The sequence below is a fragment of the Trichomycterus rosablanca genome, chromosome 11 (genome assembly GCF_030014385.1).
Source record: "Trichomycterus rosablanca isolate fTriRos1 chromosome 11, fTriRos1.hap1, whole genome shotgun sequence".
Lineage (NCBI taxonomy): Eukaryota > Metazoa > Chordata > Actinopteri > Siluriformes > Trichomycteridae > Trichomycterus > Trichomycterus rosablanca.
This window is the reverse complement of record NC_085998.1, coordinates 18,930,338-18,947,612: the sequence shown is the minus strand read 5'-3', so window position 1 is coordinate 18,947,612 and position 17,275 is coordinate 18,930,338. Positions and strand designations below refer to the sequence as shown.

At 37.6% G+C, this 17,275-nt stretch overlaps 1 protein-coding gene across 1 annotated transcript in view; it reads right to left on the bottom strand.

The window, feature by feature from the left end:
• Positions 1-436: 436 nt before the first annotated feature.
• The window catches only part of pgr (progesterone receptor), a 24,409-nt gene continuing 7,570 nt past the window's right edge, over positions 437-17,275 (bottom strand). The window contains exons 4-8 of the mRNA XM_063005266.1: positions 9,813-10,094; positions 7,297-7,441; positions 5,889-6,019; positions 2,464-2,621; positions 437-1,580 (exon numbers count right to left, since the gene is read on the bottom strand). Coding sequence (XP_062861336.1) covers positions 1,425-1,580; positions 2,464-2,621; positions 5,889-6,019; positions 7,297-7,441; positions 9,813-10,094 — 872 coding nt within the window. The 3' untranslated portion in view covers positions 437-1,424. The remainder of the gene's footprint in view (positions 1,581-2,463; positions 2,622-5,888; positions 6,020-7,296; positions 7,442-9,812; positions 10,095-17,275) is intronic.

The following is a 17,275-nucleotide window of genomic DNA, read 5'->3' as shown; positions in this document are numbered from 1 at the left end:
TGTTTCTGGATGGCATTGGACCAACCAAGATTCATCAGGATAAATTACAGAAAATTATGGGCCACATTTACATTCATATTCATGATGTGGTTGCTGCATGGCAACACAGTCCTTAGGTTTTGGGTTAGATCTATACCCCCGTTTGACTGTTGGTGAGATGTATTTCATGTTTTTCCTGTTTTTGTGTGCGTTTCCTTTTTATCTTGCCACCTTACCTTGAAAAAAATTCAGCTTGGCATCAGTAGAAGGAATCTGTCAGTCATAATAAGAGCTGTTTATTGTCGAAATTTAAATCCGAAAACACTTTTAATATCGCGGAGAGAGAGAGAGAGAGAGAGAGAGAGAGAGAGAGAGAGAGAGAGAGAGAGAGAGAGAGAGAGAGAGAGAGAGGTAACCGAGCTACAGAGAGAACATACAGAAAACGAGCACAAATAACTAAGAAATAAACTTGTTTAATTATGTTAAATCTGATTATTTCATGGTGCGTATGTTTTAAAGCAGAAATAAACACAGGCACATCTCTGCACAAAAGAGGATTGTTGTGAAACTTAATGCGATGCAACCACAGTATGTCTCTTCTCTGTAGTTTTTTCTCTTCTTTTAAAATAAATCTTTTTTTCTCATTTAAGTGTTGTTTGAATTAGGCCTACATTTAAGGCAAGGTAGCAAAATGTTCATGATTGTTCATCATTGATATTAATATCGGGGCTGTCTTATAGTTTACCCAGTAGCGCTTCCAGAGGAACGAAGAGTCATTTTTTTGAACGGCTCTTTAAAAGGAACCGAGCCAAAAGATCCGGCTCCCTTCAAGGAGCCATAATTCCCATCACTACAACCAATCAGTGACCTCCAACCACCTACCCTCCCACCCCTCCCTTACTGTGGATGCGCGAATGTCTTAAAGTCTCAGTTTTCAAGGTAAACCTGAAGCAGAAATTTGGCGCTTCACATTTTTTAAAATACCGTCACCATTTTTAAATACCATCAAAATTTTTTAATACCGCGGTATACCGTAATACCGTCATACCGCCCAACCCTAACTGAGACTAGAAAAAAAGTTAGAAAAAAATTAAAGTAAATGAATAGGTGCAACCAGTTTAAGAACCACTGCATTCAGGAAACAATTAACACAGCAGTATTCAGATATAATGGAATTATATAGGAATTGAAATCAGTTCCTAAAAAAAAACAAATACATACAATACAGAATGCAACAGGTTAACCATAGCCTCAAAGCAAATGTTCTTACTTATATTATTACACACTGCAAATTATTTTAGTCGTAAATTAAGGCAAAGCAAGCACAGGGATGAAAACAGCCATTACAAATTACATCATTACAGATTGTCCCCAGCTTATCTCTTTGTGCTTGAAGTCCTTAAAGATCTTCCATATTTTATAATTCCCTTAGGCTTGTCGGATCATCATTTGCCATGGAACAGAAGGGGCCTGACCATGCCAGCCAGCACCTTTGGGAGTTGTGATGCAATGACCTCGGTCATCATCTCCGGAAACTCCACCCTCATGGCATCGGCTTGAATGAATGTGCTCAGGCAGTACAGGTTGACCTTCTTCACTATCTGCTCAGAAAACAAGAGTGACGCAGACTATCACTATCACATTTTAGAGCTGATACTGTAAAATCTGAAGATTCATGATGTAAAATGAAACAACGTCTTGGTCATGACCAACATTCATTTTAAATCATGAATACTGGGTTACACGACTAAAAGAAATTACTATACCTAGGGCCCTCTTAAATTTACGGAAAAATGTGCTCAATTTCACGGACCTCATGTTTTAAAAATGGCAGTCATTAAATAACACTCATAAATTGAATGATAGAATAAATGTAAGCTACAATACACAGCACAGACTACCTTAATGGTTGAATGTAAACCTAGAACATCCAGCGGCAGTGCGAGGCTCCATCTCAAATACAAAAATTCTCATACGTGTTATGACAACCCCCCACCCCTCCCCCGCATCCAAAGAATTGGTTGGGTGTTTTACAAACTCAGTTACCCGAGTCGTGATTTCAACTGCTTTAGACTTTGACATCTTGAATAAGCGATTGCTAACTGAATTGCTGTAGGATTGCTAGGACCTCATTGCACCTCGTAGTGCAAATTAACCAGTAAACGTAAGGCATTTGAATGCTGCTCAAATGAAAAATGTTAAATCTATAAACACAAACCTTACAATTTTGATTTCACATGAAATTAAATATTACACTGGAAATGACTTATATTTCACGGTTTATTCATTGGCCTTAAATCAATGAATTGACATTTAAGATGGACAGTGAAACTGTTAAAACTTCAACTGAAGTTCATAATCTTTCTTTAATTCATGGCTTATTTATTTTGTTCTATTACTATTTAAATTAAATTAAATTAAATTTGTTAGAACTTGTTTATAGAGATTAGCTTCTTGCATTATGTGTCATGTGTCACTGCCTACCTCATGCATGGAATCCATAAGCTTGGTGAGGTGGTAGAACCTCTGTGAGCTGCCCACCACTCCTTTCTCTTTCATTTGGATGGCTTTGGTCAGCTCTCGGATGTAGTTTTGTCTCATGTCATCGAACTGGCCTTGACTCTTCAAGCCCTCCAGAGGTACTGTAAATAGTATAAACAAGTAGGGTTTTAACTTACAAAGCTTATATATCACACCCAGGGTACTGATTAGTGAGTTACTAATTACTAAAAATGGTTACATATGTTTGTTCATTGCTCTGTTGCCAAAAGCTTATTAATAAATATTAATATTCAAATTATAATAAAACAATTTTAAATCAGGTGCTTAAGAGGTATATTAGGTTAGTCCACCACCACTGAATTTCTGCGATGATATTGGTCAGCCGGGTGTCTACACAGACATGATTGACTATGTCTGACTATGAAGGGCATGGCTAAAGTCCTGTGATTGATTGGAGCTTTTAATCAGTTTTTGTGGCACCATTAGATTTCAAAGTATGCATTATATGGTTCTTATTTTTAAGGTACAGTGGGGCCAAAAAGTATTTAGTCAGCCACTGATTGTGCAAGTTCTCCTACTTAGAAAGATGAGAGAGGTCTGTAATTTTCATCATAGTTACACTTCAACTATGAGAGACAAAATGAGAAAAAAAAATCCAGGAAATCACATTGTAGGATTTTTAAAGAATTTATTTGTAAATGATGGTGGAAAATAAGTATTTGGTCAATAACAAAAGTTCAACTCAATACTTTGTAACATAACCTTTGTTGGCAATGACAGAGGTCAAACTATTCCTGTAAGTGTTCACCAGGTTTGCACACACTGTAGCTGGCCCATTCCTCCATGCAGATCTCCTCTAGAGCAGTGATGTTTTGGGGCTGTTGCTGGGCAACACGGACTCCACAAATTTTTTATGGGGTTGAGGTCTGGAGACTGGCTAGGCCACTCCAGGACCCTGAAATGCTTTTTACGGAGCCACTCCTTCGTTGCTCGAGCGGTGTGTTTGGGATCATTGTCATGCTGGAAGACCCAGCCACGTTCCATCTTCAATGCTCTCACTGATGGAAGGAGGTTTGGGCTTAAAATCTCACGATACATGGCCCCGTTCATTCTTCCCTTAACACGGATCAGTCGTCCTGTCCCCTTTGCAGAAAAACAGCCCCAAAGCATGATGTTTCCACCCCCATGCTTCACAGTAGGTATGGTGTTTACTCAGCATTCTTCTTCCTCCAAACACGACGAGTTGAGTTTTTACCAAAAAGTTCCATTTTGGTTTCATCTGACCACATGATATTCTCCCAATCCTCTTCTGGATCATCCATAAGCTCTCTGGCAAACTTCAGACGGGCCTGGACATGTACTGGCTTAAGCAGGGGGACACGCCTGGCACTGCAGGATTTGAGTCCCTCTCGACATAGTGTGTTACTGATGGTAGCCTTTGTTACTTTGGTCCCAGCTCTCTGCAGGTCATTTATCAGGTCCCTCCGTGTAGTTCTGGGATTTTTGCTCACCGTTCTCATGATCATTTTGACCCCACGGGATGAGATCTTGACCCCAAGGAAGATTATCAATGGTCTTGTATGTCTTCCATTTTCTTACAATTGCTCCCACAGTTGATTTATTCACACCAACCTGCTTGCCTATTGTAGATTCACTCTTCCCAGCCTGGTGCAGGTCTACAGTTTTCTTCCTGGTGTCCTTCGACAGCTCTTTGGTCTTGGCCATGGTTGACTGTTTGAGGCTGTGGACAGGTGTCTTTTATACAGATAACGATGTCAAACAGGTGCCATTAATACAGGTAACGAGTGGAGGACAGAAGAGCTTCTTAATGAAGAAGTTACAGGTCTGTGAGAGCCAGAAATCTTGCTTGTTTGTTATTGACCAAATACTTATTTTCCACCATCATTTACAAATAAATTCTTTACAAATCCTACAATGTGATTTCCTGGATTTTTTTTTCCTCATTTTGTCTCTCATAGTTGAAGTGTACCTATGATGAAAATTACAGACCTCTCTCATCTTTCTAAGTAGGAGAACTTGCACAATCAGTGGCTGACTAAATACTTTTTGACCCCACTGTATATAATTAATGGGTTCATAAGTTTGGTGCCTAGATTAGCCTGAACTCAATATTCATTTAACAATTTTATTGTAAGCCATTAAAAAGGGAATGTTTACCTAGTATAGTTAAAAAGTTCCCAGAAATCAGTGGAATGAAGGGCAGTTTAGGTTCTTTTCATGATAAGCGAATTATTAGGAAAGGGAAGCGCATACTTGTACACAAGGTCAGATTTTTATCTTTTTTCTATAATTAGGATGTAGCTATAAAATTCTGTTTTAGTCTGTTTTAGTTAAACTGTTTACTTCTTCAGTTCTCTATACTGCTCAGAGTATTTTGTGAAAAGCAGTAAAAAACCTTGAATCTTTAAATAACTGACACAAATACAAAGAAATTACTTTTATTTTTTTGTAACAGTTTCAGCCCCCTCCTGACTGAATGGACTCAATGTTTTTGTTGTCATCCCACACGCCTCAGCCTCATTTGTCCTCTGTTTATCATGCATTGTTGTTCCTCATTGTCTTTCTTGACTAGTATTTGCATCTAATAACCTTACTGTTCTGTTTTCTAATTTGATGCCTGCACCAAACTCCCAAAATTTGGAATAATTAAGTAACAACATTTTGAAACATTCTATTGCATGATTGGCTTCTACTTCTACAGACTGACTATGTCTGGGGATGAGGAGGGTGGCTGAAGCCTTGCAATGGATTGCCGCCTTGTCTAGGGGGTTTCTACCTTCCGCCCAGTGCCTCCTGGGCCTGCCGGTACCCTGTCCAAGATTAAAGGGTTGATGAAAATAGAAAAAAAAACTAGTTACACCCCACTTTCCAAAAAACAGGTAAAAGTTAAACTGTCTTCTTAAAATTTTGAACTTTGTGTAAGGGAGTCAATGTGTAATTGCCCTGTAAGAATGCAATGTATTTTCCATTCTTGTACATTTCATCTTTGGTATACATTTCAGACTTGGGATCTGATTTTAGAGACCAAAATGCATATATTATAGTTTGTGGTGTAAATGAGCTTACAGTTCACAGCAGTATTGTATTAAACTTATCAATAGATGCTTTTAGTTTTTTTTTCTATTGTTTGCTTTTTTCTTTCTTATCTTTAAAAAATGCAAGTTTGCTACTTAGTAATGGCTGCTCAAGAATCAAAATCCCAGCTAGAGCTTGTAAGCCTGCAGTAAACTAGTCTTGTCTTATCCTCCTTCTCCTCGGTCATGTCTGTTATACTGTAGTTGGCTTATTATTTTGGACTAAAAGTATTTCAGTCTAAATGTGAGCCATGTAGATAGGAGCCAGAAACAAAGACATAAAATAGAGGCTGTTCCTTTTACTTTGTTTACCTGTGTTGAGCAGCATCAGGGCCTTCATGCACAGAAACTCCTCTTTGGTCACTTGGAGTTTAGCAAACTCCTGTGGGATTAACTGCATGGCCATACACAAGTCGTAGATAGGACTTCTTCTCATTCGATCTCTAATAATGTAAAAAAAAAAAAATGTTGGGTTAACTGACATTTTTAAACATTACAGAACTTGTTATATTTGATTTAATATCAATATCAAAAATAATATCAAAAATCTCTGAAAATAATAGAAAAACAACATGTCAGACCATGTTGCTGGAGCATCAAAAGCTGTTAAACAGCTTCAATGCATTTACACTGAAATTATACTGAAGGGATAAAAAAACAGATGTTCTTAATTTTTGAGCTCCAGTTGGTATTTACTAGTTGTAATTCACTTTACATCATTATAAAATCATTACTCATTCATAATATACAGTAATTACTCATAGATTCAATCACCTCTTTTGCCCTGTGAATGGGGCACTGCCATTTTGACAGAAACCACTCTTATTAGGATATACATTTTTAATTTTAATTGTTATTAATTCATTTGTTTATTGTTTAATTACCGCTGCATCCTATTCAGCATCGTGGTGGGTGTAATTTACTGAACAACAGGCAGGAAACACCCTGGACAGGTCGCCAGTCCTTTTCAGGGCAAACACACTCATACCTAGGGCAATTTTGTATCTCCAATTAGCCTGTCTTTAGAGGAAACCCATGCAGACATGAGAAAAACATTGCTGTGAGGTGACAGTGCTACCCACCAAGCCACCGTGTTACCCTATAAATATTATAATTTACAAATCATTTTAAAATGTAATAATACTTAGGTTAGCAGTTAATTTTGTTTTGATTTGCAGTGACCCTAGATTATGCAAGCAAAATGCATCCCCCAGCTAATCAGAGAGATTAGACATCCTTACATTAGAAGGCCAAGCATTTAAGCCTATACCTTTTGTTTGGTAAATGCCACACATGCCATGATTCACATAAAATGCTAGCCAGTCTTTATGACTCAATACTGTACAGTAGAATAAAATGCCTTTATTTGTCATACATACATATACAGGTAATGTACTCTCAACCTTTTAATTGACAGTCCAAAGCTCTACCCACTAGGCTAACACTGTCCCTAAAGCTCCTGCCATCAATGCTATAACCATGAACCCACTTTAAAAGTTGTTGTTTGGATTCAAAATTAAGGTTAGCATGATTGCTTGGCATTTTAAAGGCCACTTTGCACGTTAGGATATGAATTCTATAAATGCATCATGTAGCATGTCAGTCTGAAAGTCTCTGCATTTGTTATTCAGGGTCTGTTGTCAGTAACCAACATAAAAAAAAATTTTTATGTTTTTAAAAACAAAATCTTTTTGTGTGTAATTTAACTGTGTAGACTTACTGGCTGAGGACAAGGTCAGGAGCGAAGTACAGGTACTCAGGTGAAACATTCTGGAAGCTTCTCCAACCCAGAGAGAATACCATCAGATTCATCCAGGAATATTGGATTAGGGTCATCTGGTCGTTGATATGCAGATTGCGGAAACCTTACAAAGACATTCATTTAAAAATGTAATGAACACCTGCACTGTTACACTCGTCTCACCAGCCTTTATCTGCTGTCTGTACTGTGAAACACTGTTCCAACACGCACATAGTTTGTGTTATAAAATCTTAAAAGTACTATTATGCTACCCCAACACTGCTGAGCACCAGGTTCAGACCTCAGCAGTGCTATTAGCAGGTCAGGTGTCTACACAGACATGATTGGCTATGTCTGTGAGAAGGATGGGGCCTGTGATGGATTGGCACCCTTCCAGGGTGTTCCTGTGTTCTGCCCAGTGTTCCATAAGAAACTGGACCTGCAGTAACCCTGGCCAGGTTAATGTGATAGATTTTTTTTAATTAATTATTTTTTAAGAACTAAAGCATCAGGAAAGATCATTTGCCATATGGTACTCCTGGTCATGTATTTGTAGTGTCTCATTTTACTATTAAGGCTCACAAACGTGTGGCAAAAGATACTGTAGGTTAAAGGCATCCTGTGGCTTCTGTTAAACATACATAAATGTAAAAGTAATTGCCTTTTTTGTGAACCTTGATCATCAACTCAAGTAAAAAGACAATACTTTTATGAGTTTAATTAGAAAAGGTTTTTTCAAATATACACGGTCGAATCACATTATTATGACCACCAGCTAATATCCAGAGTAATTGCCGTGTGCAGCAGGTACAGCAACTAGATAGGCTGGGAGTGACTCAATAAGGTCCTGGAAGGTTATCACAGGTATCTGAAGCCATGCTGACTGCAGTGCATCCCACAGCTGCTGGAGGGTGCGTGGGGGAGGATCCATAGAGGGAACACGACAATCGAGGTCCCATAGATGCTCAATTGAGTTCAAGTCTGGGAATTAGGGGGCCAGGGTAGTACTTGGAAGTCTTGGTCATGCTCTTCCAACCAGTGTCAGACATTTGTCTTGCTGGAAGATCCCATCTGGCCCAGGAAAGAATTTTACCCATGGTACTTTCTATAGGTATCACTTAAAACAGTGAATATATTTAAGTTCACAATTAGAAAGAAACTATGCCATAATATGATTTGCTAAAGGGTAGCAAAAAGTAATTATAAAGGTTCAAAACAGCCTATGGTTTTTCTTTGCTGATAATGGTTGTTCACATAAGTTGTTTATTTGGGTTGCCATGCTGTTGTAGTACATGCAGAATGTGCCTTGGCAGAATGTGGCCTGGCATAAAGGCAGTTGTGATAAGTATGTAATGAAAGTGGTCCAAAGTAAAATGAGCTACAAACTGCCAAAAGGTTGTTTGGCTTATTGTCTAACTTAAAATAAGCTATGGAAAATATTTATCCCATCTACAATCCTATTCAACTAACCTCCTTCCCACTGTTGTGTAGCTTTTGTCAACAATATTCAAAAAGTATTTTGACTACTTCTTGTTAATAAGGTGTGGAATTCAAGAACAAAGCAAAAAATTAAATTAAATAAAAATAAATTAATTACAAAAATATATATATTACTACTGCTTGTTTACTATCCACTCTTATTAAATGAACAGCTGAAGGGAATAAGCTGACAATGGATCCACTTTGTCTTATTATGGGAGTACCAAACCCAGATATTAAAGGGATATATAAATGGAAGCTTTTGTGTCCACTGACTTATGCTGCATGTAAAGTTATTTTGTTAAAGTGGAGAGTAATTTTTGGATTTCTTGCCAATAGAATATTTAACATACTGGGCTAAAGATAACCTCAGACAATGGTACAATATCTGGACTGTTTTTTGGACTATACTGGTGATAGACTTTCAAGAATATTCTATGAAAGAATAATAAAGAGGAGCTAGGAAGTTTGGTTTACCCTCTGATCACCAATTATTATACTGAGACATTGGAGATGCGGGCAAGTTTGTATTACAAATACTTTTTTACTTATACATTTATGGCTGCATAAATGTATGTAGAAACAAAAATTGAATACAGTGTGGAGGACTGTTTGGATATTGTATATGTAAATAATGTGTAGTGGTCACTGTTTGTGTGTAAGTTCAAGTTTAACAATGTAAAAATTATAAAAATACTTTAAAAAAATGAACAGCTGAAAACCTGTAAGTTGTTTTTATGTTGCCATTAGATGCGACTATGACTAAACTGTGTGTGACTAAACAAATGTACCTTTGTGGGTGAAAAGGTTTTGGACACAATTTAATCACGCACATCAGGTTCATCCTGTGCTTTGCCTGGATAAAGTTCTCAATTTCACAACAAAGCCCAAATCATTAACCCCACCAACCTTCCTGCCTTCAGCACCACTAACAATCTCATTCAGTAGTCAACTCTTAAATAGATGCCGTGAAGTACAGTGTGTAATTTTGAATGGGTGTATAAAGGTCATATTACCTGGCAGGGATTTGGACCACTTGACGATCCAGAGCAGCTGTCTCTCACACAGCCTGTTAAGACTGTTCAGGAGTAAATGTGGCTGTTCAGGCTGGGAATTGTCATAGCCGGAGTAGACGGTCTCTGGCTCTATACTTTCAAGGATGTTGATAAATTGGGGGGAGAGCTGCAGTTCTTGAAAACCAGGCATGCATGGCATGGAGGTCAGAGTGTGGCCCTGAAACATCAGGGGTTGGCATAGACCCATGGACTTCAGTACACCGAATCTCTTCAACTTACGACCTATAATACAAATGCATAAAAGAGCTTGTGTAAAATTAAAAGTAAAAAAAAATTCTTGTAGGGCATTAATCATCTTTATTATGCTTTACGTTAGCAGTTGTACATGAATAAAAGAAAACTATACAAGCAAATAACAATGAATATCAGTGAGCACATTAGATATTCTATCATGTAAAGTGCTAAACTATTATTGGCCTTCAGTGTAATCTACAAGATTCAGTGATCTGAAGATCAGAGGTAATGAGTTCATCTCAAGTTAAATGATGTAATGCAGTTTTGAAGTACTCTGATCTCAGTGCCATTTTAAGTTGCATTGCTTGTTATTTTAAAGCACATTATGTTCTTTTTGTACAAATAATTGCTAATATTTGACCAAAAGTTTAAAGTCCTTTTGCACACCTGAACTAGAAACAATATCATGAGGTAAATCCTGCTGGATAAATAGTGCAATAAAACACGTCTGTTAATTCTCTTTAACTTTTATTTAACTGATAAAAAAATACAACTTAATTATATAAAAACAAATTACAAATTTGACACAATCAATAAAAGTTGGGACTGAGGCATGTTTACCACTGTGTTTCGTATCAATTACGTTTTATAATCATTTGGGTTATGAATTGAGGTTTTTCAAGTGGATTTTTTGTCAATTTGGCAACGTAAATGATATATATCACACGCATGATAATAATAAGCTTTTTTCTCTCTTAATTTTCCCTGACAAGTGAAAAACCAAAATATAGCAACCTTAACATTATGAGGAAGAATTTCAAAGATATTCCTTTGCAATACTTTATCATTTCAAGAATATGATACAGACTGACCAACACTATTAAGCCAAATCAGCATTGAAAATTGACTTTACTTTTAATAGCCTTCTACAATGCTGGTGCTTCTTAAAACTGAATATTTTCTTTTAAACAGAAGTGTTATTTAAATGCTATTAAATTGTTTTCCAACAAAATCCGCCCAATTTGGCGGATAACCGCCCAATCTGGCAACACTGGAACGCGTTATTAATTATCGCATTAACTTCGACAGCCCTAATAAAAACGTATTCTGATATCCAGTTAGCAGCGTAGGGTTTATATAGCAGCAGGTAGAATTAGGTGAGAATAAGGAGCAAAAACAATGCAATATTGTGCAAAGATGCAAGTAATATAGTCACTAGTATGAGTTGTCAGAACCCAGGGAACAAGACTGTGTTGATTGTGAATGAGTTTTTGTGTATGTTAGTGTATGTACACCGATCAGCCATAACAATTAAACCACCTCCTTTAAAAAAAAAGAAAAGAAAAAAGCGATTAATCGCGATTAACTATATGAAATTCTGAGATTAATCGCGATTAAAATTTTTAATCGTTTGACAGCCCTAATATATATATATATACGTATATATATATATATATATATATATACAGTGTATCACAAAAGTGAGTACACCCCTCACATTTCTGCAGATATTTAAGTATATCTTTTCATGGGACAACACTGACAAAATGACACTTTGACACAATGAAAAGTAGTCTGTGTGCAGCTTATATAACAGTGTAAATTTATTCTTCCCTCAAAATAACTCAATATACAGCCATTAATGTCTAAACCACCGGCAACAAAAGTGAGTACACCCCTAAGAGATTACACCCCTAAATGTCCAAATTGAGCACTGCTCGTCATTTTCCCTCCAAAATGTCATGTGATTTGTTAGTGTTAATAGGTCTCAGGTGTGCATAGGGAGCAGGTGTGTTCAATTTAGTAGTACAGCTCTCACACTCTCTCATACTGGTCACTGAAAGTTCCAACATGGCACCTCATTGCAAATAACTCTCTGAGGATCTTAAAAGACGAATTGTTGCGCTACATGAAGATGGCCAAGACTACAAGAAGATTGCCAACACCCTGAAACTGAGCTGCAGCACAGTGGCCAAGATCATCCAGCGTTTTAAAAGAGCAGGATCCACTCAGAACAGACCTCGCGTTGGTCGTCCAAAGAAGCTGAGTGCACGTGCTCAGCATCACATCCAACTGCTGTCTTTGAAAGATAGGCGCAGGAGTGCTGTCAGCATTGCTGCAGAGATTGAAAAGGTGGGGGGTCAGCCTGTCAGTGCTCAGACCATACGCCGCACACTACATCAAATTGGTCTGCATGGCTGTCACCCCAGAAGGAAGCCTCTTCTGAAGTCTCTACACAAGAAAGCCCGCAAACAGTTTGCTGAAGACATGTCAACAAAGGACATGGATTACTGGAACCATGTCCTATGGTCTGATGAGACCAAGATTAATTTGTTTGGTTCAGATGGTCTCAAGCATGTGTGGCGGCAATCAGGTGAGGAGTACAAAGATAAGTGTGTCATGCCTACAGTCAAGCATGGTGGTGGGAATGCCATGGTCTGGGGCTGCATGAGTGCAGCAGGTGTTGGGGAGTTACATTTCATTGAGGGACACATGAACTCCAATATGTACTGTGAAATACTGAAGCAGAGCATGATCCCCTCCCTCCGGAAACTGGGTCGCAGGGCAGTGTTCCAGCATGATAATGACCCCAAACACACCTCTAAGACAACCACTGCTTTATTGAAGAGGCTGAGGGTAAAGGTGATGGACTGGCCAAGCATGTCTCCAGACCTAAACCCAATAGAACATCTTTGGGGCATCCTCAAGCGGAAGGTGGAGGAGTGCAAAGTCTCGAATATCCGCCAGCTCCGTGATGTCGTCATGGAGGAGTGGAAAAGCATTCCAGTGGCAACCTCTGAAGCTCTGGTGAACTCCATGCCCAGGAGAGTTAAGGCAGTTCTGGGAAATAATGGTGGCCACACAAAATATTGACACTTCAGGAACTTTCACTAAGGGGTGCACTCACTTTTGTTGCCGGTGGATTAGACATTAATGGCTGTATATTGAGTTATTTTGAGGGAAGAATAAATTTACACTGTTATATAAGCTGCACACAGACTACTTTTCATTGTGTCAAAGTGTCATTTTGTCAGTGTTGTCCCATAAAAAGATATACTTAAATATCTGCAGAAATGTGAGGGGTGTACTCACTTTTGTGATACACTGTATATACGTATATATATATATATATATATATATATACATATATATTAGGGCTGTCGAAGTTAACGCGATAATAACGCATTAACGCAATCTCAATTTAACGCGATTAAAAAAATTTGTGCCGTTAACGCAAATTCTATTTGGCCCTGCGAGTCATCCGTAGTTCATGTTGAGACTTGACCGTGCACCAACGTTTTAACGTCGGACTTGCCACCGTTTGTTTCATTTGCGGTTTGTTAACATAATGTAACCGAGCGTGTAGTGATGCACTTGCTTAATAAAGAAATAAATACACGGTATATTCACAAGTTGTCGGGAGCAGAATACTTTATTACTTCCTCTGTTACCGAATAGCAAACAGCTAGAGTCATACTGTTAGCCAAGCATGCTATTCCATGCACTATGGAAGCCCCAAAGGGTCAAAACACACTCACAATGTTTGCTGATGGAGAAATTTTAACCTACAATCTGACATTTATACGAAGTCAAGGGTCTCTTGAGTGAATAAAACTCCCTTACAGTTTTCTCTTGTCCCAGCAGTTTTTAACATAAGTACATTTAGCATAAAATGTGTTCACCATTTTAATTGTAACATTTCACTTAAAAATCCTTGTTTTCTATAACATTTACACAGATTTTTAAAAAATGCGATTAAATGCGATTAATCGCGATTAACTATATGAAATTCTGAGATTAATCGCGATTAAAAAATGTAATGGTTTGACAGCCCTAATATATATATATATACATATATATATACATATATATATATATATATATATATATATATATATATATATATATATATATATATACACATATACATACAGTGGGGAAAATAAGTATTTGATCCCCTGCTGATTTTGTAAGTTTACCCCCTTACAAAGACTTGAACAGTCTATAATTTTTATGGAAGGTTTATTTTAACAGAGAGAGACAGAATATCAACAAAAAAATCCAGAAAAAAAACATTAAATAAAAGTTATAAATTAATTTGTATTTAATTAAGGGAAATAAGTATTTGATCCCCTACCAACCAGCAAGAATTCTGACCCCCACAGACCGGTTATGTGCACAAAAGGCACACAAATTAGTCCTGTCCCTGTATAAAAGACTCCTGTCACAGAATCAGTTTCTTCCGTTCAAATCTCTCAACCACCATGGGAAAGACCAAAGAGCTATCAAAGGACGTCAGGGACAAGATTGTAGACCTGCACAAGGCTGGAATGGGCTACAAGACCATCAGCAAGAAGCTTGGTGAGAAAGAGACCACTGTTGGTGCGATAATTCGAAAATGGAAGAAATACAAGATCACAATCACCCTCACTCTGGAGCTCCATGCAAGATCTCACCTGGTGGGGTAAGAATGATTCTGAGAAAGGTGAGGTCAGTCCAGAATTACACGGGAGGAGCTTGTCAATGATCTCAAGGGAGCTGGGAGCAGAGAAATGCTGGATATGACCTCAAGAACACCATCCCCACTGGGCATTTCTCTGCCTCCAAACACGGTGAGTGGAGTTAATGCCAAAGAGCTCAATTTTTGTCTCATCTGACCATATCACATTCTCCCAAGCTTTCTCTGAATCATTCAGGTGTTCATTGGCAAACTTCAGATGGGCCTGTACATGAGCCTTCTTGAGCAAAGGGACTTTGCGGGCACTGCAGGATCTCAATCCATTACGGTGAAGTGTGTTACTAATGTTTTTCTTGGTGACTGTGCTCCCAGCTCCCTTGAGATCATTGACAAGCTCCTCCCGTATAATTCTGGACTGACCTCACCTTTCTCAGAATCATTCTTACCCCACCAGGTGAGATCTTGCATGGAGCTCCAGAGTGAGGGTGATTGACTGTGATCTTGTATTTCTTCCATTTTCGAATTATCGCACCAACAGTGGTCTCTTTCTCACCAAGCTTCTTGCTGATGGTCTTGTAGCCCATTCCAGCCTTGTGCAGGTCTACAATCTTGTCCCTGACGTCCTTTGATAGCTCTTTGGTCTTTCCCATGGTGGTTGAGAGATTTGAACGGAAGAAACTGATTCTGTGACAGGAGTGTTTTATACAGGGACAGGACTAATTTGTGTGCCTCATGGGCACATAACCGGTCTGTGGGGGTCAGAATTCTTGCTGGTTGGTAGGGGATCAAATACTTATTTCCCTTAATTAAATACAAATTAATTTATAACTTTTATTTAATGTTTTTTTCTGGATTTTTTGTTGATATTCTGTCTCTCTCTGTTAAAATAAACCTTCCATAAAAATTATAGACTGTTCAAGTCTTTGTAAGGGGGTAAACTTACAAAATCAGCAGGGGATCAAATACTTATTTTCCCCACTGTATGTATATATATATATATATATATATATATGTATATATATATATATATATATATATATATATATATATATATTAGGGCTGTCAAACGATTAAAAATTTTAATCGCGATTAATCTCAGAATTTCATATAGTTAATCGCAATTAATCGCTTTTTTTTCCCTTCTTTTTTTTTTTTTAAAGGAGTTGGTTTTATTGTTATGGCTGATCGGTGTACATACACTAACATACACAAAAACTCATTCACAATCAACACAGTCTTGTTCCCTGGGTTCTGACAACTCATACTAGTGACTATATTACTTGCATCTTTGCACAATATTGCATTGTTTTTGCTCCTTATTCTCACCTTATTCTACCTGCTGCTATATAAACCCTACGCTGCTAACTGGATATCAGAATACGTTTTTATTAGGGCTGTCGAAGTTAATGCGATAATAATAACACGTTCCAGTGTTGCCAGATTGGGCGGTTATCCGCCAAATTGGGCGGATTTTGTTGGAAAACAATTTAATAGCATTTAAACAACACTTCTGTTTAAAAGAAAATATTCAGTTTTAAGAAGCACCAGCATTGTAGAAGGCTATTAAAAGTAAAGTCAATTTTCAATGCTGATTTGGCTTAATAGTGTTGGTCAGTCTGTATCATATTCTTGAAATGATAAAAGTATTGCAAAGGAATATCTTTGAAATTCTTCCTCATAATGTTAAGGTTGCTATATTTTGGTTTTTCACTTGTCAGGGAAAATTAAGAGAGAAAAAAGCTTATTATTATCATGCGTGTGATATATATCATTTACGTGATCTGCGTATCACTTTACCACGTACGTCACTGAGCTGATATGTGTATCGGGTGACCAGCGGGTAACGGCGTGTTATGTTTAAGTGTGATGCTCCAAGTTGTGGATTAAGCAATAAAGACAACACGTTCTCCACATAACTAGTGTCATTTGTATTTCGTGGTTAAGTACAAAACATAACAATGTGGGTCTTCGTGATGTAATTCTACATGGCACTCACTGCCTGTATAGGTAAATTTTTTCTGTATAGAATTTGCGTTAACGGCACTTTTTTTTTTATCGCGTTAAATTGAGATCGCGTTAATGCGTTATTATCGCGTTAACTTTGACAGCCCTAATATATATATATATATTATATATATATATGAAATTTGTTGAGGGGGCCCAAAATTTTTTTTGCACCGAGGCCCATGAACTCCTAGTTATGCCACTGGTCCATAGTCTTTGTGGTCTAATTATCCTCTTTATGATGCATCATATATTTTCAACAGAGGACAGATCTGGACTGCAGACAGGTCATTCAAGCACACGTTCCCTGTGCCTATAAAGCCACACTGTTGTAGCACTGCCATCATCTTGCTGACATAACCATGGACTTACTTGATAGCAGCAAATGTCTGTCTAAAATCCCAATGTACACTTTCATGTTAATGTCATTTTACACATATGTAAAGTCACCCATGCCATGGGCACTAATGCATACCCATAACATGACAGATGTTGGCCTTTGCACCTTTTATCTTTGGCACAAAGAACATGATGTCCATTTCTGCTAAAAACAAGCTCAAATGTTATTTATCTGACTGCTTTTTTCTATGTCTTTTAGTTTTTTGAGATGAGATTGGGCCCAGAGAAACGTTCTTTGCCTTTCATGCATCCATGATGCTTGATGGTTTCTGTCCGAGGGTTTAAAAGTTATGCAAATTCAACAGTGGCTTTTGGCCGTCCCCTACACAAACATTTTTCTTTGGATTATCTTAATATTTTTGAAATA